This window comes from Euprymna scolopes, chromosome 15, assembly GCF_053919585.1.
Source record: "Euprymna scolopes isolate OS-2025 chromosome 15, ASM5391958v1, whole genome shotgun sequence".
In the NCBI taxonomy this organism is placed as follows: Eukaryota; Metazoa; Mollusca; class Cephalopoda; order Sepiida; family Sepiolidae; genus Euprymna; species Euprymna scolopes.
Genome location: NC_136496.1, coordinates 88547702 through 88575362, shown reverse-complemented (window position 1 = coordinate 88575362; position 27661 = coordinate 88547702). Strand labels below are relative to the sequence as shown.

The window sequence follows — 27661 nt, the reverse complement described above, 5'->3', positions numbered from 1 at the left end:
AGTTCTCAAAGGTCAAATCATTGAACCTTGACCCCATAACCGCCAAATTTCTGGCCGAAAACCGATTACAAAGATTTTCCCAAATCTCAGTACCCTGTATATCAAATTTCGAGTCTGTAGGCTGAAAATTGACAGAGATATTGTGTAGGGAAATGTACACACACACACACTCTTTCACTTTTATATATAGATTTATTTATTTATTTTTTTTGCAAAGAAAAAATTGATATTGTTAGAATAAATTTAATTTGAATGTGAAATGTTTTTATTCCTGTTCAAATGTCTTTTTCTTTCTTTTTTAATAGTTGATGCAGACGAAATCAAAAGATTGGGCAAAAGGTTCCGAAAATTGGACCTGGACAATTCTGGTTCACTAAGTATTGATGAATTCATGTCACTTCCTGAACTACAACAGAATCCACTAGTCCAGCGGGTTATTGATATATTTGATACAGACGGTAATGGTGAAGTAGACTTTAAAGGTAAGTTTCTAAAATGATTCCCATTTTAATGTCTCTCTTCCTATCCCACTGTTTCTTTCTCTCCCCCTCTGCGATTACATTCAATAACTGAACCCATGTAGAGGGATAATACCATCATTGTTAATTTTCTGTACTTTTAGTTTATGGATACTGGAAAAGAACTAGCAGAGGCTAATTTGTTTTTGTTTAATGAGCATAATAGGAAAAGTATCTCCCATCTCGACCCTGACATTTGGATTATTGTGGAAAATTCCTAATTTTAGGACTCTATGGTGGAATTCAAAACTATTGTTTGTCATATGATTGTGTTTTTAATGAAAAAAAAAATCAACAATTAGATTCATTTGACAATGAGTCAACAAATGTTTATTTTATTTGTTTTAACTTTAATTCACCCCAAACAAGGCATATTTCCACAGAGACATAAGGGGCTACTATGAATTAGAATGCATCTTATAAATCTGACCCATTAATGAGTTGTGCAACAAGATGTTTGTTCACCTTTTCAGGATTGTATGATTTCTTTAAAGAAATTAAGATGATAAAGTCTGGTTTTCTCAGAGGCTAGAATGATCTTTGAGGCTTATACAATGCCTCAATTCTGTGCCACTGCATTTGAAGCCATTATTGAAAAACATATCAAAATAGAACTCTTCAGTTAAAGGAGATGAGGTACAATGAACTGGTGGAAAAATTGCTGAAACTTAACTCAGACAAGTGGCGGGAATTTTATGAAATGTTTATGGATTCTTTTAGTGTTTGGGAGAAAGTGAAGTGCATACCAAAGCAGCCAGAAACAAATGTGATTAAGGATTCGACAATGCCCATCGAAAATACAGACCGATGTCGAAGATACCCTCTACATCTACAGAGACTGGTAGGAAATACTCCAAAGGCTAAAACTAAATAACAAAAGAACCAAGGAAAAAATGCTATTCTATTATTGAATTGAAAAATTCAAGGAATTATCAAAAAATGGAAGTCGAAAACAAATTCACAAGAGCCAGTTTAAAGAAAATATAATGAAATAAAGCATGTAAAATAAAAATCATTTAATAGAATGTGCATGTTAGGGCAAATTTTGAAGAGTCGGTTCTCATGAGAATGTGTGAAGCAGTTGTCTGCTTGCAGGAAACATTCTTTGGAGAAAATGTTGATATTCCTATATAAAAAAAAAAAAAAAAAAATGTATCCCATACAACTATATAAATGAAAGTACAGATAGAACATTGTGGGAACATTTATAGTTGTAAATAAAATTTTGTAAAGCCAAATACTACTTGATACAAATCTACATGTGGTTTCTGCATCAGTAACATTGCACAAAACCATGACGATCTGATCCATCTTTTTACTACGGAGCCAGATAATTATCAAATCTAAACTGAATAACCTAATAAAACAGCTTCTCAAACCATTCATTCTGTTTGTGACTTTGAGTCCTAATGAAATATGAGGCAGTGAAAGTAAAAATTAAAAGACAGATTGGAAAAATTTATAGAAAAATAACTCTTGTCTCTATAGCAATGAAACCAACAGATCTGTACTTGGCATTAGGAACGTATTCAGCTCTAAACTATGTGTGATCCAGCAATATTCATCGCACATCCTCCACGTCTGTGCAATGTGATATGTGAGAGTGACTACTTTCGCATTGTTCTGAAAAGCGCAGGTCCTCAACTCTACGAAGGAATACCATGATGGAATTTGCAGAAAGACGATTGGGAACAATGTCGTGAAAAACTGTCTAAGTTAAAATGTTCAAAGATCACTCCATCAACTTTCTGGAGAAACTTATAGAAATAGTTGAGGAAACAGTTTAAAGTTATCCACAAACTCTTTGTTTGATAAGTGATGACTAAAGGCTATCCAGGCACATCGTACTATCTTGAGATGATTCAATTTGAGTTCTATTAGAGAGAAATTGAATTTGTTTGGAATCAAGAGCCAGGTCTTGACAAACTAAAGCAGTCTAAAAAATTCATGGAAGGACTATATATGTAAAATAAATTCAAGCACAAAGTCTAAGGTGATATGAAGCATGATGGCAAAGATAGCTGGCAAGAATGGCAGCATACCAATGAAGCATCTCATAAAAACCAATGCTTAAAAAGATGTATCTAATGCCTTAGCAGAAAGCTTTTCTCAAAATTCTGGTTCTAAGAGTCACTGAAAAAAAAAAATTTGGAAAAATGTTTTAAACATTTTAGTTCCAAAATTAGTAAAAGCTATAATCAGTTCTTCACAAGGTTGGAACTCAATGAATCCTTTGCAAAAAACAAAAAAAAAAAAACACACTATAGCAACAAGTCTGAATGATATATTCTACAAGTTTCTAAAACAATTTGTACAATATCCTCAAAATACCTTCCTAATGAAACATTGATTAGTGGAAAAATTCTAAATCTTTGCAGGCAGGCAATACCGAAGCTGGGAAAAACTGATAATCCTTTAAACCATAGACTGATAACATTAGCGCTCTATAAAGTCATGGAAAGGATTAACATGGTACCTAGAGTCAAATAATCTGATGTCAGAGGTGTAGACTAGTTTCAGGAAAAAAGAAAGTACTACAGATTACTTGATTAAATTGGAGACTTTTATTAAAGAGACCTTCATTAAAAAGGAGCACCTGGTTGCAATTCATTTTTTTCTGGAGAAGACTTATAATGATCTGTAAGTATGGTGTAATAAAAGATCTTTGATTAAAGACCAAATTGCCTCTTTTTATCCAAAATTTATTGGAAAACAAATTTTCAAGTAGGAGTGAGGACTACACTTTTTGTCATGAAAGAACAGGAAAATAGTGTATGTCAAGGAAGTATGCTTTAGTATGAAGATAATTTTAAAATACTAAATTTATAAACATACCTACAAAAATTATCCCAAAAATATTGCAACAATTTGAAAAGAAAAAATATTAAGTGTTCTAATTAATTGTAATTTATAATTAACTAAAGTCATTAATCTCTCTTAACTGGCTGTATTTATTTCTCTTACCCCGTTTCCTCTGATTTTATGCTCATTCAACCACCCACCCTAATATTTATACATCTCTCCATGAGCGCTTAGAGAAGGTAACTCTTCTCAGCATGTTCATTTAATTTACACAACATGAACATGTAAATTAAAGGACAAAATAATGAAATTATTTACATAAAACTAAAGAATAATGATGCTTCTATAATAGAATATATAGAGAGAATTACGACTGCAGTGAATTGCAAATCATATGCATTTGGCAAAATGCAAATCATAACTAGCTTTAAATAAGATCAGCAAATGGGCTGAAGATACTTTAAGAAAATCTAAAACCGTAACTGATTCGTAATGACCAAAGAAAACATTTTAAACACCTATCACTTTCCATGCGATAAATAATTCACTTGATATATAACTGTTGTGGTGTTAGTATTTGAATAATTGATGAGGAAGAACACAGTAACAGTTAAATAAATATGAATTAACGAAAATACTTGAAATGGTAAATTGAGCAATATCTTTGCTTAATTGCTGGACTAGTAGGTGACTACCATACTCTCCGTGTGTCCATCTCTGACTGACTTGGTAAACTGGTCCTTGTTACCCAGAAGTGATGTCATGGAATAGTTCATTATTCCAGGCAGAAGGAGTGCATTCCGAACAATAACTTACATAATTTTTATATTATTGTTTCTTTTCCTTAAAAAAAAAAAAAAAAAAAAAAAAATTTTTTTTTTTTTTTTTTTTTTTTTTTTTTTTTTTAAGTTTTGATCCGGGAACCAGAGCATTAAGAAATACTTTCTAACTACCAGCACTTACATACCTACCATGACTTACTCTGAAGAGGTCTGTGAACAGTTCTGTAATCATCTAGATTGTCTCATCCTAGCTGTATCTGTTCAATGACTAGCTGATGTTAGTCAACTCTAATGCAAGTTCGGAAGGATTTTAAGCAGTGGAAGTGCATTGGTAAAAATGAAGTGGACAAAAAGTTTGAGGCAATCTATTGTCAAATGTAAAAATCTGATCCATTGGTTTTCATCATCAGGTCAATATGTGGGGCACACTGTCAGACTGACATCACTCATCAGAACTATGCTGAACACCTACATAACTCTATTGAATCGTTGAAAACTCACTCAAGTCTGTATTTCTCAAAAGAACTCTGGGAGCAGTTTCAAATGCATAATGATGAAATGCTTGATGGTGCAGTTTTTCTTGGGTTTTTTTATTCTATAATTGTGTCATGTAGCAGCATGGTTCCAAGCTTGGATAAATATCTTAGAAAATGTGCTGAGATCCACATGCTGACAATTGAATTGTAATAAAAGTTGGAAAAGATAAAACATATTTAATGCACACAATTAGTCCTTGCTCAAAAGAGTAGGACACAAAATATTTTAAATAATATTAGTAGAATAACAAAGACTTTCGCTGGCAAGGACTATTGATAATAACCAGTTATACAGTCCTTTTGAAATTTTCATCTCTATTTTTCTCGTTATGTACTGAATATTTGTTAATGAAACCTATATGAAATATGTTCCTTATTAAATTTTAAAGATTTTTTATTCTAAAAGAAGTTTATAAAAATTTAATCTAAAAAAGTGATTTCTGAATTTTTGTTAAAAAATATTCAGATGTTCTCATTATTCAAACCTGTATTACAAAGAGGGGGTTGCAAAAAATGAGTTGTGGTGTGAGGAGAAATACAAACTGAAACAGGGAGAATATTCAGACCTGTAATAATACAAAGAGGGGGTTGCAAAAATGAGTTGTGGTGTGAGAAGGAATACAAACTGAAATAGAGAAGGAGTTTTGAAATATAATCTTAAAAAGATAAGAAGTTAGAAAAGCATTTCATCCAAGGCATGAACATTGTTAAACAAAATGTTTTTACTATAGGCTTTAAAAATAAAGGTTCAAGATTCAATTTGAAATTTATTTATCTTCAAAGTGCACTTTTATAAATTTTACAAAATAAGGTATAAAAATTTAATTTAAATTGAATCAAAATAATTATCTTGGATTTATTTTATGTAATGTACATTTTGTTGCAATTTAAAAACATTCTTTCATCTAGCAATTAATGATAAAGATATAAAATTCTCAATGATTTTTTTTTTTTTTTAAAGTGCAACAGAATGTACATTACATAAAATAAATCCATGGTAATTTTTTGATTCGATTTAAATTAAATTTTTATACCTTACTTTGTAAAATTTATAAAAGTGCACTTTGAAGATAAATAAATTTCAAATTGAATTTTGAACCTTTATTTTTAAAGCCTATAGTAAAAACATTTTGTTTAACAATTTTCATGCCTTGGATGAAATGCTTTTCTAACTTGTATATTTATGTATAAATTTACAATTTGTTGAAATGTATTTTTTGTGAGTTGTTCATTTGAAAGGCGTCCTCATATTGTACCATGTTTGAAGAATGCAATGAGCTATAAGTGTATGTATGTCTATTTTCTGTTGGTGAGAGAATTAGGCATCTAGTTTCTAGATGAATCTAGGGGGGAATAGTGCCTATAAGGACGAATTGGAGAGGACAGACATTGAGTTTTTGACAACCAAAAGAACATATATATTGAGCATTACAGTTTAAGTTAAAAGTTGGTATGAAGTGTGGCACTAGTGAAAGCAGTTTTGACAAATTTTTTTTTTTTTTTTCTTGTCTCGCCAGTGTTGGTACGAAAGCAGAATATCCTTTTTCATAAGTTTTGGACATGGTCTGTGAGTTTTTGCATGTACTGCTACTCAGTTATATAGGATAGGGATGTATGTTGATCCTATAATGATGAGTCAAGATAATTATTTGAAAACATTGGGCACCTTTTAAGAACGTTTTTATCTTCTTGAACGAGACACAGCATCTGGCTGTACTTTGAAAAGAGCAGCTAGAATTCTTTTGAGTGAAGAACCATCCGGAGACCATGGGAGCAAACTAGTCACACTCAACCAACTGGACTTGGTATGCTCCTTATAATTGTAACCCCCCCCTTTTTTTTTAAATTTTTTTTTGCAAAAACTGGTTTGGATTAGAACTGTTCTATCAACAAACCATGTTTTTTTCTCTGCTTGGCCAAAATGTCCTGTTTTAAGAGTGGAATCTGTCATTTCACTTTCAATGACCCCATCTTTGAAACTCATTAATCTTTGTTTAAGCTTAAGTTTAGATCTCAGAAGAAAGGGAACGGGAGATCATAATGATAAAGTTCTAATTCTTGTTTGCTTGCAATAGAATCTTGCAGGTTAAATTCTTTAGTAGTTTTCTATTCTATCAACTTTATTTTCACATTGTTTAATCTGATTTACCATCTAATCTAGTTATGCAACTAAATGTTGATAGAGGGTGGCTGTTCCTGTTAGAGAAATAAAAAAAATGTTGCAAAATATTAAATCCCTAATTGTTACTTATTAAAGTCCCTTGCCAAAATCAGCCAAATTAGCAATTCTAAAAATAGTGGTTGCTTAGTTGAACTTTTATTTTGAAAAAAATGTTTTCTTTTTTTTTTGTGTTGCATTTTTCATTGCTTTCAATTTTATTTTGCAGAATTTATCGAAGGCGTTTCTCAGTTTAGTGTTAAAGGAGATAAAGAGTCCAAATTGAGATGTAAGTGTTCTAATTCTTGTTGCCATCTCATACAATTGAAGTTGATTATTTTATTTTTATTTTTTTTGCTGTCTATTTAATTGGTTTCATGACAATCACACCATTTTGAAAAATAACTTTTTTATTTGTTTTTAATATAATTTTTGAAATGAGTACTCTTTTCAAAATTGGCATTTTCATGAAACGGACAAATGTTAAAATGAGCATTTTCTCTTCTAGTTAATAGTTCAAACATGGCTGACACTTGTAATCTTACGTATAAAGCTTCTGATTGTTCATAGAGTTCTCCTAACCACATTATTACTTCCACTACTACACTTTTGCCTTGACCACTACTCTCACTTCCTCATAACTTTGTCCTTTAGTTCTTGCATTCCATAAGTGATATTTCTGACAAGAGGGAGGAGATTGAAAATATATTGTTGTATTAATTTCTTTTAATAAAAAAAGAATGGAAAGGGGGGTAACCATATCCCTGCTAGTACATAATAAAACCATTACATTTCAACCAATTGAACAAAAATGCAAATTATTGCTACTAGCATCGGTGCCCGTCATTGCCCGGGTGTTTGGAGGTGTATGTTAAGCCAAAAAAAAAAAAAGTGGTAGTAGGAAGGCAGGCTCAAACCCATACTGCAAAGGAGGGAAAGAACAGGAAAAAAAACCTGACGTCTTTGCTGTTACGACCACTGCCAAACCGGAAGTGACGTAGGTTTTAAGGCTAGACAATCAAAAGGAGAGGATGACTTTCGAAAATATCAGCGAAAAAAGCGACCCTCCCCCTGTAGAAAAGTGCCCAGTTGAAGGTGAAGATATTAATGTTTTTAGCCAATTTTTTTATATTTGTCATCTGAAAGGTTGAACTTCAAAACCATACTGATCTTGTAAAAATCTGTCACCTCTGTTGAAAGTTTTAGGCAGACATGCAAAAATATACATTTATATATTGGTAACTCAAATTTTCGACCCAAACTGATCAAAAAGCTTTCCCTATCTCTGAATACACTTTATGTAAAATTTCAAATGTTTAGACCAGAAATTGTCTGAGTAATTTTGGTAGAGACCAAAGCGGTCAAATTTTTTAAAACTTTGACCCCTTTAACATTTATTGTTTTGGGCTCAAATCAAGTTATTAAGTTAGATCCATGTTCAAGGAACCTATAGCTAAAATTTGAAGTGTTTAGACCCAAAATTGCCGGAGGAGTTTCGTTGGGTTCTCAATGGTCAAATCAAACCTTAACAGCCAAATTTCTGTCTGAAAACTGATTACAAAGATTTTCCCAAATTTTAATACCCTGTATATCAAATTTCAAGTCTGTAGACTAAAAATTGACAGTTATTGTGTAGGGAAATGTACACACACAGACAGACACTTTCCCTTTTATAGATATATAGATTATACTGAATGAGTTGATCAACATTTCCTTTTTTAAGGCTTTTTACCTGTATGTTTTAATAACATACAATACATCTGACTTCTGGAATTATATTTGTATTAATTGTAGATTAATTTTTTCCCCAAGCAAAAATTATCTTAGTTAAAAAAACTATAAAAAGTAAAATATCTTTATAATAGCAAAGAAAAAGGAGAATTGCAAATATCAGTTGCAGGCAGGTAATTTGAATAGTTTGATGCAAAAGTGTAGTAGTAGTAATATTATTAATAGGGCCATGACAACAGCATATTCTTTTCCTTGTTTTGATTCTTAGGTATATATCCATTGATATCTTATGTTTTTGTGTAGAGTGATGTGATCCCTGGTTGGTTAATTGTGTCTGTGTCGGATATATACTTGAGAGTAAAAACAATGAAAAGAATATGCTGTTGTCATAGCCCTAGTTATTATTAATAATAATAATAATAATCCAATGGTTAAGTCAACAAAGAGCAGAGCTTAATTCTGTCCAGCAAAGTAATAATAAAAAAAAACTATCAATTCTTTCTCTGTCAAGGGTGATTAAATAATATAAGTAGCAAATTTACTTTCTGATTGGCCCATTGCCTCCATTCCTGGTGAAAAATGAAATCCTCCAAATATTTATAAACATACCTACAAAAATTATCCCAAAAATATTGCAACAATTTGAAAAGAAAAAAATATTAAGTGTTCTAATTAATTGTAATTTATAATTAACTAAAGTCATTAATCTCTCTTAACTGGCTGTATTTATTTCTCTTACCCCGTTTCCTCTGATTTTATGCTCATTCAACCACCCACCCTAATATTTATACATCTCTCCATGAGCGCTTAGAGAAGGTAACTCTTCTCAGCATGTTCATTTAATTTACACAACATGAACATGTAAATTAAAGGACAAAATAATGAAATTATTTACATAAAACTAAAGAATAATGATGCTTCTATAATAGAATATATAGAGAGAATTATGACTTTAGTTATGCAAGAAGAATGTCTTAAAAGATATGTCACAGTTTATGAATTTTTTAATAAAATCAAAGTAGAACAAATATTTATACTGATTGTCACTGATAATAGGATCATTCTAAATTTTTTCCATTACAATTAAGATTCTGCTCTCAATTTTCAATAGATTTTAATAATCCAAAAGAACAGGCTTATTTGTAGTTATGCAAGAACATCTTAACAGATATGTCAAAATTTATGAATTTTCTAATGAAATCTAAGACTAAACAATGATTGTGATCCAATGGATCACAAGTTCATTACAAAACTCTTAAAATGGAGGTGTTTGTAATTCGTTCACATTTCTCAAAGATGTCCTCTATTCAAAATTCTTTGATTCTGAAAGATTGAGGATTGTCCTAGGTGCACAGATGTAGTTAAAAAGTAAGATAAAATTATACCTAGGAAAAAGCAGACTTGTGTATCACAATAATGAGCCTAACCTTGTTCAAAAATGAAGAGTGATTCCTTTTCCTATTTTGAACACGTTTCTCATGTTTTACACGTCTTGATTCTTTTGTAAACTGTACAATGAAAAGATCAATTTATAACCTTTTTTACTTCCCAAATATTGATGAGTTTCTTTTTGCTTTTCTTTTGTAGTTGCCTTCAAAATCTACGACATGGATAAGGATGGGTATATTTCTAACGGAGAGCTCTTTCAAGTCTTGAAGATGATGGTTGGTAGTAATTTGAAAGACACACAGCTTCAACAAATTGTGGATAAAACAATAATTCATGCGGATGCTGACGGAGACGGCAAAATCTCTTTTGAAGAATTTTGTGCTGTTAGTATAACTAATAATGAGCTTATTAAAAATTCTTTGCTTCATTTTTAGGTTGTTATAGCTGCTTTACGCAAGTGATGGAGAGTGACAAATGCCTCCTGAATCAATTTTTTTATGGTTGGAAAAAAAATGTTGAACCTTGTTTTTAATTTTTTTTTTTTTTTTTTCTTATAAATCTTTCAAACTTATTTTTATACTGATTTTTTTTTTTTTAAATTAAAATTTTGTGATATTGAATTGACCAGAAATTCTGCCAGTTTATTATTACTGGAAAAATTAAATGTTAAATTGAAAAATGTATTTTTTAAATTAAAAATAACTTTATTATATTTTAATAAATATATTTTTTGGAATATTTTTTCGGTTTAAGTTTTCTTTACAAATTTGTTTTTAAATTACAATATTGTATATGAATTTAAAAAGAGCATATATTTCTTGCTTTTAATGTATTTTAGAATGTGACACTTCTTTCCCTGTGTCTACTAGTTCTAAAAAAAAGCTTTGATACCATTTTTTTATATTCATATTAATGTATATATGCGCATAATACCTTTTTGCTTTGAAGTGTGTGTTTGTGTATGAAGTAAATAGATATTGTTATTATTAAAGCTGACTGCTGTCAGCAGATCCTGATAGAACCGGTTAACAGTGGAAAGTGGAATCCCGAGGTCTGCAATGATTTTTTTTAAACTTACAATTTAGAAAAGGATTGCAACTTGTTAAAATTCAAGTCAGTATCCTTCATGGCTGGAAAGGAACATTTAAACACAAATGTGAAACATTTGTCTACAAGATCAAAAAGGAAATGTGGCATCACTATTGGGAGAGAATGGTCTCCCCTTATGTGAACTCTTGTCTCGTCAGTGTATTTGACTTTCTGGTACTTGTACAGTTTAATCAAGACATTAAAAAGTGAAAATATCGAAAAAAGGTTATATTGTACATATTCGTTAAGGAATGAAGTTCTCTGAAAAAAATTTCAATTAATTCCATCAAGTTTTTTGCAGCGAAAAAACAATTTTTATGATACTGAGCAAAAGGTTCGATTTTTAGGAAGAAAGGGTATTAATAAAGATGGGGAGGGAGTGTCGGCGCTTTATGTGGAGTTATCTCCCCGTGGCATGTTAAAAATTTTCATAATGGCCGACATAACGCACTCTCATAAAAACGTGTTTTTCTGCTGTAAAAAAAAAATAAAAAAAATCAAAACTAATCGATCAAATTAAATTAAATTTTTTGCGGAGATTTTCAGTCCAAAACGGATACGTACAATGTAACCTTTTTTCTTTTTTTTTTTTCAATATTTTCATTTTTAATGTCTTGATTAAACTATGTAAGTACCGGCTTTCTAGTTAGCAATGTTTAAGTTAAATTATCTCCCTTGAAACTATTTTAAGAAAGGTTTTAGTAATTTATCATTTATTACACTTTAATTATTAATATTGTCAAAATTGTTGCATATCTAGAAAAAATAGGACAATTACACCAAATAATTTATTATAAAGAATTTAAAAAATAGTTATGAAAATTAGGCTTTCAAATAATTGTCGATAGATCTTCTGTCTGTACTATATATACAGTATTTTTAAAAACTTTTATAATGTAAGAGTTGTAAATTTAAAAAACAAACCTTTCATAACTAAACTAGCAAGACTACTAAACATTGCCTGATATCGTAGTATATAAAAAAGTTAATTTTTAAAAAGATTCTAGAATTATATAATTATCATTGGTAACAGTGTTTTTCTTGCATTTAAAAATTTCTAAATCCCCCTCCTTCCTCCACGTTTTCTGTGTATCCTGAGAATATGAATATTAAAGAAGTAGTATTTTGACTATAACTTGCTATGGTCCACAATTAATTTGATTATTTAAATGTAGTTTGACATTCTGTCCAACACGGACCAAAAATCTTTTTCCTTATGTAACTAGTAGAATACTCATCCAAGGATGGATAAAGAACGGCTTTCATCCCCTGTTTTACCAATTTTGCATAAAATGAAATATAACTCACATTTGAACTCCTTATGCCTAGTAGTTGTGTTCCAAAAGTTATTATCTGTTAATTAGTTTAGGAGTGAATCCTGTATGTACAAACATATCCAACTTTATAACTAATATATATATATATATATATATATATATATATATATATATATAAATTTTCAAAATATACTGTTGAAAGATATGTGTAAATACCAAATTTTTCCATTTGCAAATTTAAAATAATTTTTACTCCATTAAGAACTTTGTAAAATAAATGTGACCATTCAATGTTATGAAATTTTAACATGTAAGTATTTACCCTCCTCTCATACCCACACACCAGGGTTATTCATAAATTTGCTTTAATGGACACACTAGTTTTTTAAGGTTTATTTTTATTTTATTTATTTATTTATTTTTTTAGTTACATGTTCAGTGATGAAATTTCTATTTTAATCCAGCGTCACAAACTGAAGGACCAAGCCTAAATATTTAAGTTCATTATCATCATTCAACATCCATTGCATACGTTGTATGGCTTGAAAAAAAAATTACTTCCAAAGTAACTTTTCTTTGGCCAGATCTTTATTCCTCTTTCTCTCGAATTCATTTTTATATCACTACCGTCCATATTTTCCTTGTGAACTGAATCTGACATCTCTACTAACCTAAGAACTCTCACTCATTTCAACATCGCCATATCATCAAAGTCTCCTGTTCTGCACACATCTTCTTGTATACCGTCCAAATTTAATTTTCCTTTGAGGTCATCAAAAATTTGTTTGAAATCTGCAAGATTAAATTTAATGTCTATCCATCTCTTTTTAATATATTTATAAAGTCAATTTTGATTATGCCTGATCAGTTTGAAGATATAAAAAAAAAAAACGCAGACAATTTTTTTTTTTTTTTTTTTTTTTTTTTTTTACAAAACCTAAAATCTTTAAAAACTTATAACTTCATTTTTTTGTATAGAGATGCATGATTTCATAAGTATAAGTCACTTTCAAAACTATTTTCTGATTAAGTGTGTATGAAGTTAAACATTTTTTTCACTGTCAACATGTTTTCTCAAATATTGTTTTGAATAAAAGATTGAAATATCAAGATTTATATGAAGGATATTTATAATGAAAATACACTAATTTTTAAAATATTTCAAAGCTAATTTTGTCACATGTGATACAACTTTGGTGTTTAAATTTAAAATTTAAAAAAAGTTGTCATTTAATTAATCCCAAACAAGACACGAATTGCCAATGAAATGTCAGTGCCTACTATGAATCAGAATGCCTCTGTAGTTATGGTTCTTAAGTGGAGAGTTGTGCAATGATATGATATATTTGTTTAATTTAAATTTCTATTTCTACATATCTGTACAACCAGAAATGGGGAGAAAGGAGGAAATTTGAAGATATTAGAGTAGAAAGCCTTTTGGTATCTGAGAACCTCTACAGTTAAATGGTGGAATATTGCTGATTATTAAAGAGTATTTACGTTGGGGGGGGGGCACTAGTAGAGCAAGTTACTCTTTAGAGTAAAACACATACACACAGGTATGCAACCTTGCAGCGATGGAGCTTGTTAGTGTGGGACTTAGATTAGAGATTTTTCTGATCCTGTCTTAGAGGGACTGACTAGTGGTTGGTGTACCAGCCTGGATGTTACAATAATTTATGCATGGGCGAATGGTGGCTTTGTATAGATATAGATTACTAGTAGGTGGGTGAAGTTTTCTAACCTGGTAGAGGGAGCTCACCTTCCTTGCAGCAGCCTTAGTAATGTCTGTTTATTTAAGTTCATGTCTGCTGTGGATGTTAGATTGAGGAGTTTGAATGTTTGACTCTAGTGTAAGGTGTTATTACCCATGTCAATTGGTGATCGAAAAGGTTTCCTATAATTGAAAGGAGCTTTGTCTTAGTAGCATTAGATGTTCTCATTCTACTACACACTGGAGATGATTTTCTAAAAATTTAGCTATTGACTTGGATATGTGTGTTCATTTGGCCAACGTGCTGAGAGTAGAGCCTGATATCATCGGTAAGCATACCCATTTCAGACGTGGTAGCATTTAAAGATTTGTCCAGTAATACTATACAAATTAATTTTCATAAAATCTGAATGCTAAACTTTATCAAAGGCTTTGTATATATCAAGCGCTACTGCTCTAGCCTCACCTGCTTTATTTACTGTATTGTATGTGTTCAGAGACAGGGTAATACTGATTTAAAAAAAAAAAAAATTGTAAGTATTTGTTTTGTAGTTTTTACTTTTAGCCAAATATACAAACATGCACATAGATAACTGCCTTTTATATTATAGTTTACCGCTGTCATATCTATTGTTAGTTATAAATAATTTGATTGATTGTATATATGTAAAGTTGAGTTCTGGATGCATTTACATTGATGCTAAAAACCTACTTTTTCTACTTAATTATTATTAAAATAGCTTAATTAAAATTATTTGAAAACCAGAAAATTTTCTTAAATGATAAAATCATTTTTTTTTTATCTGAGACTTTGTGTTAGCACACCCCTATCAAAGAAGACTGTTCCGTTTTTATTTATTTATTTATTTATTATTATTATTATTATTTTTTTTTTTAGATGTTAAAGTCCTTGAGGATTAAATCCTTGTGGAATGAAGAAAAAAAAAACATCTGTTATTAGGATGGTAGTCAGTTTGAATTGATGTGCACATCAAGCTGATTGATGTGAATTTTAAATAGGAGACTTGTCACATCTTAGACATTTTGTAGGTAAATTAAAATTATTTCAAAACCAGAAAATGCCAAGGAAAATTTTATTAAATGATAAAATCTTTTAAAAAAATGTTTTTTTTTAATCATTTAATAAAATTTTCCTTGGCATTTTCTAGTTCTCAAATAATGAGGATTTAATTCCCGAGGACTTTAATCTAAAATGAAAAAAAAAAAGTAAAAAAATAAAAAACACTAAAAGCAACAGTCGTCTTTGACGAGGGTGTGTTAACACTGAAAATCTCAAACAAAAAAAAAAAAAGATTTTATCATTTGATAAAATTTTCTTTGACACTTTCTGGTTTTAAAATAATTTTAATTTACCTATGATATACTCGATCATGTGAGCAGCTTCATAATAGTTAACTAATTTGCATATTCCTTTGAAAAACGAACTTTTATTAATTATTTTTTATAGTTTCTTATTGGATGATTTGTTTCATTTAACTATGATGCTCAGTTCTATGTGTGCATATTTTCTACATAGTGCATAATTGCATAGCATTTAGGATGAAAAAGTTCTAGCATGTGTGTCTGTATGTGCAGGACGGTCTCTACCAGATTCCTGTCGATTTTTGGTCTACAAACTTGAAACTTTATATATAAAGAATTTTGATCTGTGGAACAAATTCGATTTGGTTTTTAGCTGGTAAAAATAGCTGTTATGGGGGCAAAATTGAAAAACAAAATTCAACTTGGCAGGAGTAAGTTGACTAAACCTAATACTTTGTGCATGCACAAATATACATTAATAGTTTAGTCGCTTCATTTTGAACGTTTTCGTAGCTGTCTGTTGATAGCTCAAACGGTAATGACTAAGGCTGAAGTGTTAAATGTTTTGGTTTCGATTCTAGCTGATGGCACGCAAGTTTTTTTTTGTTTCGTTTAACTTTTTAAATCATTACTATATATTAGGGTACAATATAATACTCAATAGAAAATTGGCTCTGTAATAATATATATGAAATCTGCATGAATTAAAATATATTTTAGCATATTTTATGATTGGGTAAGTTTTATATATAAATTAGGTTGGCATACAAGTAATAACAACATTGTAACATATCTTCTATTATACAAAGCACAGTTGTGTGTGTATCCGGCTAAAAGTTAAAGAAAAAAAAACGTACAAAACAAAGAACCATAAAGTTGGTATCTTCTGGATCAGTGTTACTCTGGATTAATATTTAAAAAATCTAATATATAAAAGATACTATGTCTGTCTGTCTGTTTGTCTTCATGTTTTCAAACTCTATCTTTTCTGAAACTAAAAGTTGCAGAGTGGCACTAGGGACCTCAAATAATTGGATTTTTTTATGGGTCTTTAGTTAAAATAGCTTTTAAGGGGTCAAAAATGGGTTGAAATTGAAAAAAAAAATCGTTATACATTTTGTACATTCATCTTAGTTTATTTTTACTGTTTATATGTGTGTCACGTTGGTATAGTGGTAACATCGCCAGCTTTGAATACTAGAGTTGTACTTTCGGACTTTCAGTTTTAATTCTAGTTAATGGCACCCAAATACTTTTTTTTTACTTTTGAAATCATGACTCTGTAATAATGTATATGAAATCTAGACCAATTCAATTATCATATTCAGGCATATTTTACAACCAGGCAAAGCTGTCCCCCCTCCTAGTATTAATTATTTGGCAGTCAACTGAGCCAGATTTCATCAGAGTAATCCGTCTTTCTTTACCATTTTATGTATTAATTTGGAAAGAAAATGTTGATTCATTCCTCAAGGAATCTATTATGTGTGCATGTGTGTTTCTAGTTGAAAAGGAAGGGGCTGGACGAAGGAGAAAGAGTTAGGGAGTAGAGAGAAAGCAGCTTTAATAGAAATGTTTCATTTTTGTTATGGACAACACTGGGTGGCCCTCCTAGTCTGATTTTTCTATGTATTTAAGCTAATCTCAGAAACTACACAAGATACACTTACAAAACAGATTCCAATCTAGCATGCTTCTGTTGTATTAAAAGTAAACGATTCTCTCTGTGTCACATCATTTTATTTAAGTAAACATAAGCATGTTTATATTTGGATCTTTCGGACTACTCTTTTCATCTTGCATGTTAATTGCACAACATTGCTCGATGTAACCTCCGACCTTCTTCTAGTATATCTTGTTGAACTCTGGAATCTGTACAGAATTTCAAATGGAACCCTTTATTTAATCCACAAGGCTAGCATGCTCTCATTCCATTAGCCATGACTTGGTAGAAATCCTCAGTAATTTGTAATTGTATTTTGAGTGTCATCTGCACTGACTGAGGATTGAATGTTCAATCGCCAGAAGAGTGTAACTTTACAACTAAATTTTACTAAGTATTTTAACTACTATGCCATGGGTTTTTGCTTTCAATTCTAGTATGAATTTCACAACTCTAAAAACCTATTTTTCTAGATGTATTATTTATTATCTATCATTATTTATTACTACATATATCCTAAAGATTTCTCACGAGTTTATATGTTTGTAAATGGTTATGTGTTTTTATTACAAATGAAAAATATTGCATTATATCATATATATGGCTTATTTACATTTATACTTATAAAAATAAATTATTATAATATAAATTTACAATTGGTACTAATAAATATTGTATGTACGCAATAATTTTATCTATAGTATTTTAATTAAAATCTTTAATTAGTACAATTAATAAATTAAAAAAAAATGCTTTAAAAATACATTTTTAGCATTTCATTTTCAAGGGAGATAATTTCATGAAAACTTGCAGTGTCAAATGGTGCTGATGTTGTGGAGAACAGATACTACACTTTAAATTATTTATTTGCAAAAAAACAAAACATTTTACTGATCTTGGCCAAAAGGCCAAGGATTCATAAAAATATTTTTTTTAACAAGGCATTACAAAAAATTATATATATATATATATATATATATATATATATATATATATATACACTTATTTGTAATATACTGAATTTTACTGGTTACGTATAATTCAGTAAATTTCATATACCAATGAATTTTTAAGCCAAAAGGAGATGACTTAAAATATAAGCTACAAAATTATCATATTTCATAATTTAGCATTATATACTTTATTAACAAAACCAAGACTTCAAAAAAGGAATTGATATATATATATATATATATATATATATCCAAAGACTTCAAAAAAGGAATTGATATATATATATATATATATATATCCAAGGTAGCTGATCAGCGGCTTGGTTCCCACCAGTTTTGGCAAATAACAAATAGGATCCTGAACAGAAGTGTGCGTTCTATCCCAACCATTATCAATGGACCAGAGGTCAGTGTCAGACAAGGCCAAACTATTTGCAAAGAACTTTGCAGCTAATTCTACCCTATGCGACGAAGGCCATCAACTCCCCATATTTCCTCCTATAACACAGAACAAGCTAGGTAACATACAAATATCCGTGCATGAGGTCGCCAAGCTAATAAAAAACCTAGATTCCAGTAAAGCAACTGGCCCTGATGGCATCCCAATTATAGTGTTAAAAAAGCTTCAACCAGAACTTGCTCCCATACTTACGAAACTATTTAAGCGCTGCCTTAAGGAGAAGTGCTTTCCGACCCCCTGGAAGACCTCATCAGTTTGCCCTGTATTTAAGAATTCAGGTGATAAGTCATCTCCCTCTCAGTACAGACCAATAAGTCTTCTCTGTGTTATGAGTAAGTTGCTGGAATCCATATTAAATAGAGAAATAGTCAACCACCTCAGCAGGAATAACCTTCTTAGTGACACACAATATGGTTTCCGCTCTGCAAGATCTACCGCAGATGTGCTGACGGTTATATCCCACAGGATTAGTGAATCTCTTGACAAAGGCTTCCTTTCTAGGGCAATTGCTCTTGACATATCAAAGGCCTTCGACAAAGTATGGCATAAGGGTCTACTTCACAAGATTTCCAGCTACAGTATAACTGCAAATGTTTTCTCAATCATTAAATCATTTCTCTCCGATAGGCTCATAAGAGTAGTGGTAGATGGTCAAAAATCGGAGGCCTGCAATATAAATGCTGGAGTCCCTCAGGGGTCAATCCTGGGCCCAACTCTCTTCCTGATCTACATCAATGACCTCCCTAAACACATACTTAAATCATTCGTTGACATCTATGCTGATGACACGACCATCTACGGCAACACATCAAAGGCTGTAAATGACAAAGTTCTCTCTGATTCTCTCTCCTCTGATCTCGAGCGCGTGGTTCAGTGGGGGAAGATGTGGCTAGTTACCTTTAATGCATCCAAAACCAAACTCTTATCCTTACATCATCAACGCTCTGATCCCCAGCTGGCATCAATTGTGATGGATGGCTCTCGTCTGGGTGAGGCCCCGTGTTTTGACAAGCTTCTGGGTTTGACCTTTACTCCTGATCTGAAATGGAACACGTACATCAAGTCTGTTGCCAAGGTCGCTGGAAAGATGGTGGGATCCTTCTACCGCTCCAGAAGATATCTCACTACTGATGCAATTCTCTATCTATATAAAAGCCAAGTACGGCCAAGGATGGAATACTGTTGCCATATCTGGGCAGGAGCTGCCAAAAACAGCCTATCATGCCTTGACAGAGTACAAAATAGACTTTGTGGTTTAGTGGGGGATGCCCTTTTCTCTACCCTGCAACCCCTCTCCCACAGAAGAGACGTTGCAAGCCTATCCTTGTTTTATCGTTATTTTCATGGCAGGTGCTTGTCTGAACTCCAATCCCTGGTCCCCCCTCGCCAATCTTTCACGAAAAACACCTGTCTAGCTGAATCCACTGTGAAAAATTTCCCCCACTCTATATCTGTGCCTAAATCAAAACGCGGATTTCATGAACAAAGCTTCTTTCTTAGAACTGCATGCCTGTGGAACTCTGTTCCGTCTGCCTGCTTCCCTCCGGACTACAACTTGGATTTCTTCAAGTCTAATGTTAACAAATTCCTAATGAACCGCCCCCTTAAGTAAACACTTCATCAAATCTCCTCACTAACGTAATGTACTTGCAATAACCCTTATCCCTAAGTGGCTTCCGGGCCTTGATAAGTGGTGATCTCTGTGTAAAAAAAAAAAATATATATATATAATTAGTATTTAATGTAAAAATTAGCTCAAATTTAACCATATTAAACCATCAATTTGGCATAAAGCAGTCGTTCTTAGTTAAGTCTATAACTTTTGCCCATTTGTCAATGGCAAAATGTCTAGTATATCATATTTTTAAGTAATAAATGTGTTTAACTGTACATGCATGGTGGTTAGAAGAAAAATACCTTGTACATCAAGTGGCAAACATTAGAGGAATGATTCATTCATTTTATAATATACCAGACCACATGTGACCCATTAGGTCAGTATTTGTCATACATTAGCAGGAAGGCTATATAGAGACTAGCATTTCAGCCCAGCATTGCCCGGGTGTTTGGAGGTGTGTTGAGCAAAAGAAAAAATGGTAATAGGAAGGCAGGCTCCAACCTGTACTGCGAAGGAGGAAAAGAACAGGGGGGGGGGAACCTGACGTCTTTGCTGTTACAACCACTGCCAAACGGGAAGTGACGTAGGTCTAAATTAAGGCTAGACAATCAAAAAGAGAGGATGACTTTCGAAAATATCGGTAAAAAAAGCGACTCCTCCATGTAGAAAAGTGCCCAGTTGAGGGTGAAGAAATTAATGTTTTTAGCCAATTTTTCGGTATTTGTTGTCTGAAGAGTTGAGCTTCAAAATGATACTGATTTTGTGAAAATCCATCGCCTCTGTCAAAAGTTTTAGGCAGACATGCAAACATACATACATAGATTTATATATTAGTAGCTCAAATTTTTTACCAAAACCGATTAAAAAGCTTGCCCCGTCTCTGAATACCCTTTATGTCAAATTTCAAATATTTAGACCAGAAATTGTCTGAGTAATTTGGTAGAGACCGCAGAGGTCAATTTTCTTTTAACTTTGACCCCTATTATGACCCCTTAACATTTATTGTTTTGGGCTCAAATCAAGTTATTAAGTTAGATCCATGTCCAAGGAACCTATACCTAAAATTTCAATTGTTTATACCAAAAACTGGCGGAGTTTGGTAGAGTTTTGAAAAGTCAAATCGTTGAACTTGGGCCCCTTAACAGACAAATTTCTGTCCAAAAACGGATTACAAAGATTTTCCCAAATCTCAGTACCCTGTATATCAAATTTCGAGTCTGTAGACTTAAAATTTACAGTTATTGCATAGGGAAATGTATACAGATACACACACACACACACACACACGTTCACTTTTATGAATATATAGATTTATAAGAAAAAAAACTTTGAAATTTCCAGATGTTTATGAAGCTCTTGTGATATAAGTTTTCTTCTCTCTCCCCCGTTCTCCTCTTTTCTGTATCTTAATACTTTACATCATTCCACTCCTCTTACTAATATAATCATTTTTGGTCAGATGAAGTATACACAGTGGCATGCAAAATATCAGTTTTAGTAGTAGTGTGTGTAGCATGTAATGCACGTCAGCAGTAAAAAAAAAAATTAAAAAAAAAAAAAAAAAAAAAAAAGTGTTAAATTGTTAAAAATATAAATAAGTACATCATGTACTTTTTATTTATTTATTCATTCATTTTTTTTTTTTTTTTTTTTCAGTACTATATGCAGCATAATCATGTTAACTCACTGGTTCTATTTAAATTACTGTAGTTAAGCAACGTTAAGTCTAGTTAGTACTAAAATGGGTGCTCTGAAGATGGATAGGTGCTACTACACTATTCTTGCTCAAAACAGGTGCATGAAATAATGCAGTGCTACCATGACCCTGCCAGATTAAGGGAGTCATGCATCATCCATCCATTAGAGATTGAGTTGTTCATGAAAGGTACCAAGGTTTCACTCAACTAAAATTTATTTAAATATTCCACTTCAAAATGATGCTATGGAACTTATCAGCCTCATGTAAAAGCTGAACTTGGAGAAAAAAATTTTGAATCGAACCCTTTAGGTGGATTGTTCTTGTTCTGTTAGCCATGACTGGATAGAAGTCTTAAGGAATTTTTAATTTTATTATTCATATCGTCTGTACTGAGGATTGAAGACTGTCACTTAGAACTGATTATTACTTGTGCCAAGATTCACCCGAAGAAATTTGGAGGTTACATTGGCCGAAACGTTGTGAAAATAACATCAAAGATAAGAACAGTAGTTTGGACAATCCCGATAATACATATTTATACCTGTGCTTATTTGACAAATGTTTACAAATTTTACTTCAGTAAACTTATTACACTTGTACCTCTCCCATGTCTATATTCTTAACTAGCAGCAAAATTCCATCCTTTCACTGTAGATGTGCCAATACACCAAAAGCTTTCTATTCAAATAACTTCTTTCCTCAAACTACTTGTCTTTGGAATTTCCTCTCTGCTCTCTGTTTCCCCTGACTGTAAAAATCTGCAGAAATTTAAATGTAATGTGAACAAACATCTTGTTGCGCAGCTCCTCGCTTAGAGTGATGACTATAAATTTGAACTCCGACCAGTCTTACATCTATGTGTGACTCGATAATCACCTTCGTAGCTTTGCACCTGTAAAACAACATGAGTTCTTGATATAACTCCGTTGAGCTGGGACACTTTCATGTAGCATAGAAAAAGGAACTTTTTTTTTTTTTTTTTTTTTTACATAGGCATCACCACATTATCAAGGTCAAGAGGCCACTCAAGGATAAGGGTTAAAGAGTGTACAGTAGAAATTGGACAATATAGTAATCATTAGTAATGAAAATTTGGTAAATTTGATAACTTATATGGAACAGCTCATCAAGAACTTATTTACGTTAGACTTGAGCACAACCATATTGTAGTCAGCAGGAAAACGGAAGACAATTCCACAGGCGTGCAGTTCTAAGAAAGAAGCTTTGTTCATGGAATCTACGTTTAGGTTTAGGCACAGATAAAGAGTGGGGGGGAATTATTGATAGTGTTTACAGCTAGACAAGTGTTTCTTGTGAAAGTTAGGCGAGGGGGGACCATAGACTGAAGCTCAGTCGAACACTTTCCATGAAAATAACGATACATCAGAGACAAATTCGCAACATCTCTTCTGTGAGATAGAGGTTGCTGAACATTGTGGATCACTAGCAAAAATTTGTAAACATATTTGTAAACATATTTATCAAATAAGCACAGGTATAAATATGTATTATCGGGATTGTCCAAACTACTGTTCTTATCTTTGATGTCATTTTCACAACGTTTCGGCCAATGTAACCTCCAAATTTCTTCGGGTGAATTGTGGGTCACTAGCTGTTTGATTGCGTTGGTCCTCAATGATTTTCCTCTTTCGATCTACTCTTGCCCAGCTTTGACTCCGATCTCTGTTGGAGAAGGACCTCTAAACCGACAACTGTTATCTAGTGCCCCCCAATTGTAAACTGTTACAAAACTCACTCTCCCCTAATTGTCTGTAAACTAACTCTAAATATAATGACCTCTATGTCCCAGCCACCACCACACCTTGATTAATCATCCTATTTCAGGTCGTCTTTGTATCTTTTGGTAACCCCCACCTCTCACCCTCTATTGTCTTTTCACTAACCTGCCTTTTTATATTTTTATTCTGCTAATCAACTATTTCCTCCCATTGTTATGGCTTTTTCTCTTCATTTTTTTTTAATTTATTTATTTTTTTAATCACTTTGTATTATACTTACATTGAAAATTGCGTTTTCATTGCAGATTGGTGCATCTTAATAATGCATTCAGGTGTAACTAAACTGATTATCTAATCTATTGCTTTTTTTTCTTTTTTTTCTCCAGGTCGTGGGTACAATGGATGTGCACAAGAAGATGGTGGTCGATGTATAATAATAATGTGCATATTGAAAACACTTTTAACTCGTACTTTCCATGACAATTGAACTTCAAAAAAATTTTTATTATTTGCTTTAAATGCAGAATTTTTAGCCAAACCCATTCCACTTCCCTCTCCATCCCAAAATTCCAATGCTTCCCTCCTAAAATAGCTTTTTCATTTCAACGGAAAAACCATGTTGCATTTTTATGTGTGTATATATATATATATATATATATATATATATATATATATAGACGTGTGTATGTGTGTGTATATATATATATACATACATACATTTTAACATTATCATACTCTTGGAAAAATTCTTCCCCTCGGTGAAGAAATTCTGGGCTCTTAAAAAAAGAAAAACAAAACATCAAAAAAGAAAAAGTCTATATATAAAAAGATGATTATTTCTTTTCATCCCTATCCAACAAATCCTGGACAAATCACTGGTAAGATTGGTCAAATTCATCTGCGTTCAGTCAAAACCTTTTCTGATCTCTTTAAAACCCTCATTTTAACGTGTACTTAATTAATGGGATCTAGGACTTACCTATACTAAGTTATTCAAAAAAAAATTTTTTAACTCATATAGGGGGTATAGCTTTAGCGTTAGAAACCATGACATAGAAGTGTTCCTCTTCTTTTATTTAAAAAAAATTTTTTCAACCCTAAATAAACTTTTTATATCTCTTGCCACCAAGCATTTATCCTGTTCCCTTTAATTAAAGCTGACATTTACATTTTTTTATTTTAAGGATACTTTTACTGCAATGGTTAAAACATGCTTGTCTTGTAGACATTTATTTCTTTTAAATGATTTAAAACTTTATTGGGTGCTCTATTTTAACTTTAAACTAAGCTTAGGTTATCTCACATCTCAAAAACATAAATATTAGGCATTGTTTTCAGGGCCTGCTTTTATAGCCCCAGGGAGTTTTGATTTCTGGTTACATGAAATGAATATGAGGACTTAAAAGTTTAAATTCCTCATTTAATTTTAGTATATTTTTTTCTTCAAAGATCTTTATTTGCTAGAATATCAAACTCAATTTTATTAAAATTAAATAAATATTTGAACAAAAACTCTGAAGACATTAGAAGTTAAACTATTAAAAAAATAGAATTTAAAAAAAAAAAAATTTCCCTACATTTTTACAATCTCATCTTTGTCAAAAATATTTTTTTTATTGTTTAACATTTCTATAAGTTAATAAAGAAATGTTTACCACTTGAGTTACTTTTCCTTCATTCAAACTAACAGGTGGCATTAGTAGTCAGCTTTTTATCTGCATTTTAACATCATTAGTAGTGCTTCTGCCTCATAGGCAACCTGTTCTCTTTTTGATCAACCTTTTTGTACATTTTTAAGTCACTCATTTTTAATTTTATATTTCATCCCAATTTATATAAGTTCATTGAAAATTCATTCTTATGCTTAATTCCATTTTTTTGATGATTTTGACGCCCTAGAAGCTGTAAACATAAAACAAATTAAGAAAAGAAATTAATCTTAATTTCTCAATGCAACATTTTTTATTCATCTGTGATAAAGAGAATAAGATTTTTAAATAAAAAATATTTTACATTATTCTCTTTTCGAATGTACAAAGTTTTCATTTTTTTTTTATGTCAAGATCTAAAACCGTTTTCTTTTCTGCCTGAAAGTTGTTAGAGTAGCTAGATTATACCTATTAATAAATGTAGTTAATTGCTAGTTTTGTGGATGTAGCCATTTAAATGCTAGTTGAATCTTAGTCTAAGTCTTTTTTATTAAAACCTAGTTGCAAGTTTGTTTCTTTATTATTATTATTATTATTCTGTTATCTCTAATGTTTATTTTTAATTTATCAATTTCTTAAATTTGCATTTAAATGCATTTTCTTCCTCTTTAACTTCAAATTTCTGAATACCTTCTCTCTTAAAATAAAATAAGACAAGCAACTTGGCAGCTATTTCATCATTCACATCTTTTCCAAATGTTTCTTTTTTGCTGTAAAAGCAATGGAATTATTTTTGGAAAGAATTGCATATTCCTGTTGCATTCTTTATTTTAAAAATATTTTTTTGACTGAACTTAAGAAATAATGTCTTTTTCCTTTTCTAATGCTTCCAAGTATTAGTGGCACCACCACCAAACTGTGTTATAACTAAGGTCATCAAAAGTTTTCTATCTGTAACTTATTTAGTCTTTGAAATATAGCTTTATCATCATGGATAACAGCATCTCCATTTTTCTGTTCATTTTAATCTTAAACAAAAAATGTCTTTTGTCAATGACAAATGCCATTCACACATTCCATCAAGATACTGTGAGAAAAGAAGAAACTAATTTTATTGTTTATTGAAGAAGAAAGAAGAAAAATGAGCTGGATGTTCTGGGGTTATTTTTGATGAAATATTACCTCTTTCAAGATGACTTAAACAAAGACCTGCAAGAAGTGCAACTCTAAAATTTATCCTTTGATGTATCCTTATCATTATTTGTTCTCTCATTAAATGATTCAACACAATGACTCTACCTGTTGATAATATGAAAAACCAATGATTTAAATATTGTGATATTAAGATGGGTCTTAGTCAGTAAGCAAAAAAAAAAAAAAAAAGAAAGAACTGGACTTTATTTTTCTATTTGAGAATAAATTGTAAATATTTAAAATGAGCAATGTATAATCTAAAGAATAGTTGCAGATCTTTAAAGCAACTTTAAAGGAAGTTGCTCAGTGCCGACTTAAAAGTTACATTATAATATAAGTTCCACCAATTAATACACAGTTGAATCGTGTTAATACAATATCTTCCTAGCATAAAAATGCCAAGTTTCATTATGAAATAATAACAAAGAAATTAGAAGGGGGTTACAAGCCAGTTCAGGGTTGGAGTCTTTCATGTTCATTTCTTTTTTTCTTTCTAATGAAAGAATTAATGCTGATTTCAACTAAAAATAAATCAAGAAAAGATTTAGACAAAAACATAATTATCCAAGATTAATGATTACTGTCAGTCTGAAAGTTTGTTTCAACTTATACAGAGATGTATAGTTATGAAAATTTGATAAAATTTTAAATACAGTTTTCACTTTGCACTGAAGATGTCTATAGTCTGTTTATAAAAAAAAAATTATAGACTGATGATAAAGTCATTTATTTGATTAGGAAATTTCTGCATGGAAGAATCTAGGTCATGACTCAAGATGCCACAAATCTCCATTAAATTTGCACTTTTAAGAAAGTCTGTAATATCCAAATGATATTAAGTCTAACTACAGATAAAACTTTTGATGATGCTAGAACTTTGTTTTTCTTCCCCAGTTTTAAACTGATAAGTAAAAGAGAGAAAAAAAAAAAAGACTTTTTCCTCCTTTTACTATCTAGTATCAGTGACTTGTAACATCAACTGTCCTCTACTCCCATGCCCCCTTCAGTCCCCCCACCACCAACGTTATCCTATATGTGTCCCTATTGTTGAAGATGTATGATGTAGATCATATTTGACTATCAGTTCGATAGTGATGAAACTAATAATTGAATAGGAGTGGGGGGGGACAACAAAAACATCTTTCGTTTTTCTAAAAAAAAAAAACAAACCCAAAATAACTACATGGAAAATACATTTAAGTGACCTCGGCATTAAGATCATGAACTTTTATTTTACCACTCAATTGAGTTGGATAATATTCTTTTTTTTTCTTCTTTTTTTTTTACCATTTCTTCCTTCTTTCCTTTCATTCTCTCTACATTAAAAAAAAAAAAATTCTTCATCCCCTTCTCGCTCACTCTTTTTC

General features: G+C 31.2%; 1 protein-coding gene across 1 annotated transcript in view; it reads left to right on the top strand.

Annotated features, from left to right (window-relative positions):
- LOC145293967 (calcineurin subunit B type 1) overlaps positions 1–26543 on the top strand; it is a 113309-nt gene extending 86766 nt beyond the window's left edge. The window contains exons 3-6 of the mRNA XM_080140842.1: positions 306–482; positions 7026–7085; positions 10115–10299; positions 23838–26543. Of these exons, the coding sequence (XP_079996968.1) occupies positions 306–482; positions 7026–7085; positions 10115–10299; positions 23838–23885 (470 nt within the window). The 3' untranslated portion in view covers positions 23886–26543. The remainder of the gene's footprint in view (positions 1–305; positions 483–7025; positions 7086–10114; positions 10300–23837) is intronic.
- The last annotated feature ends 1118 nt before the right edge of the window (positions 26544–27661 follow it).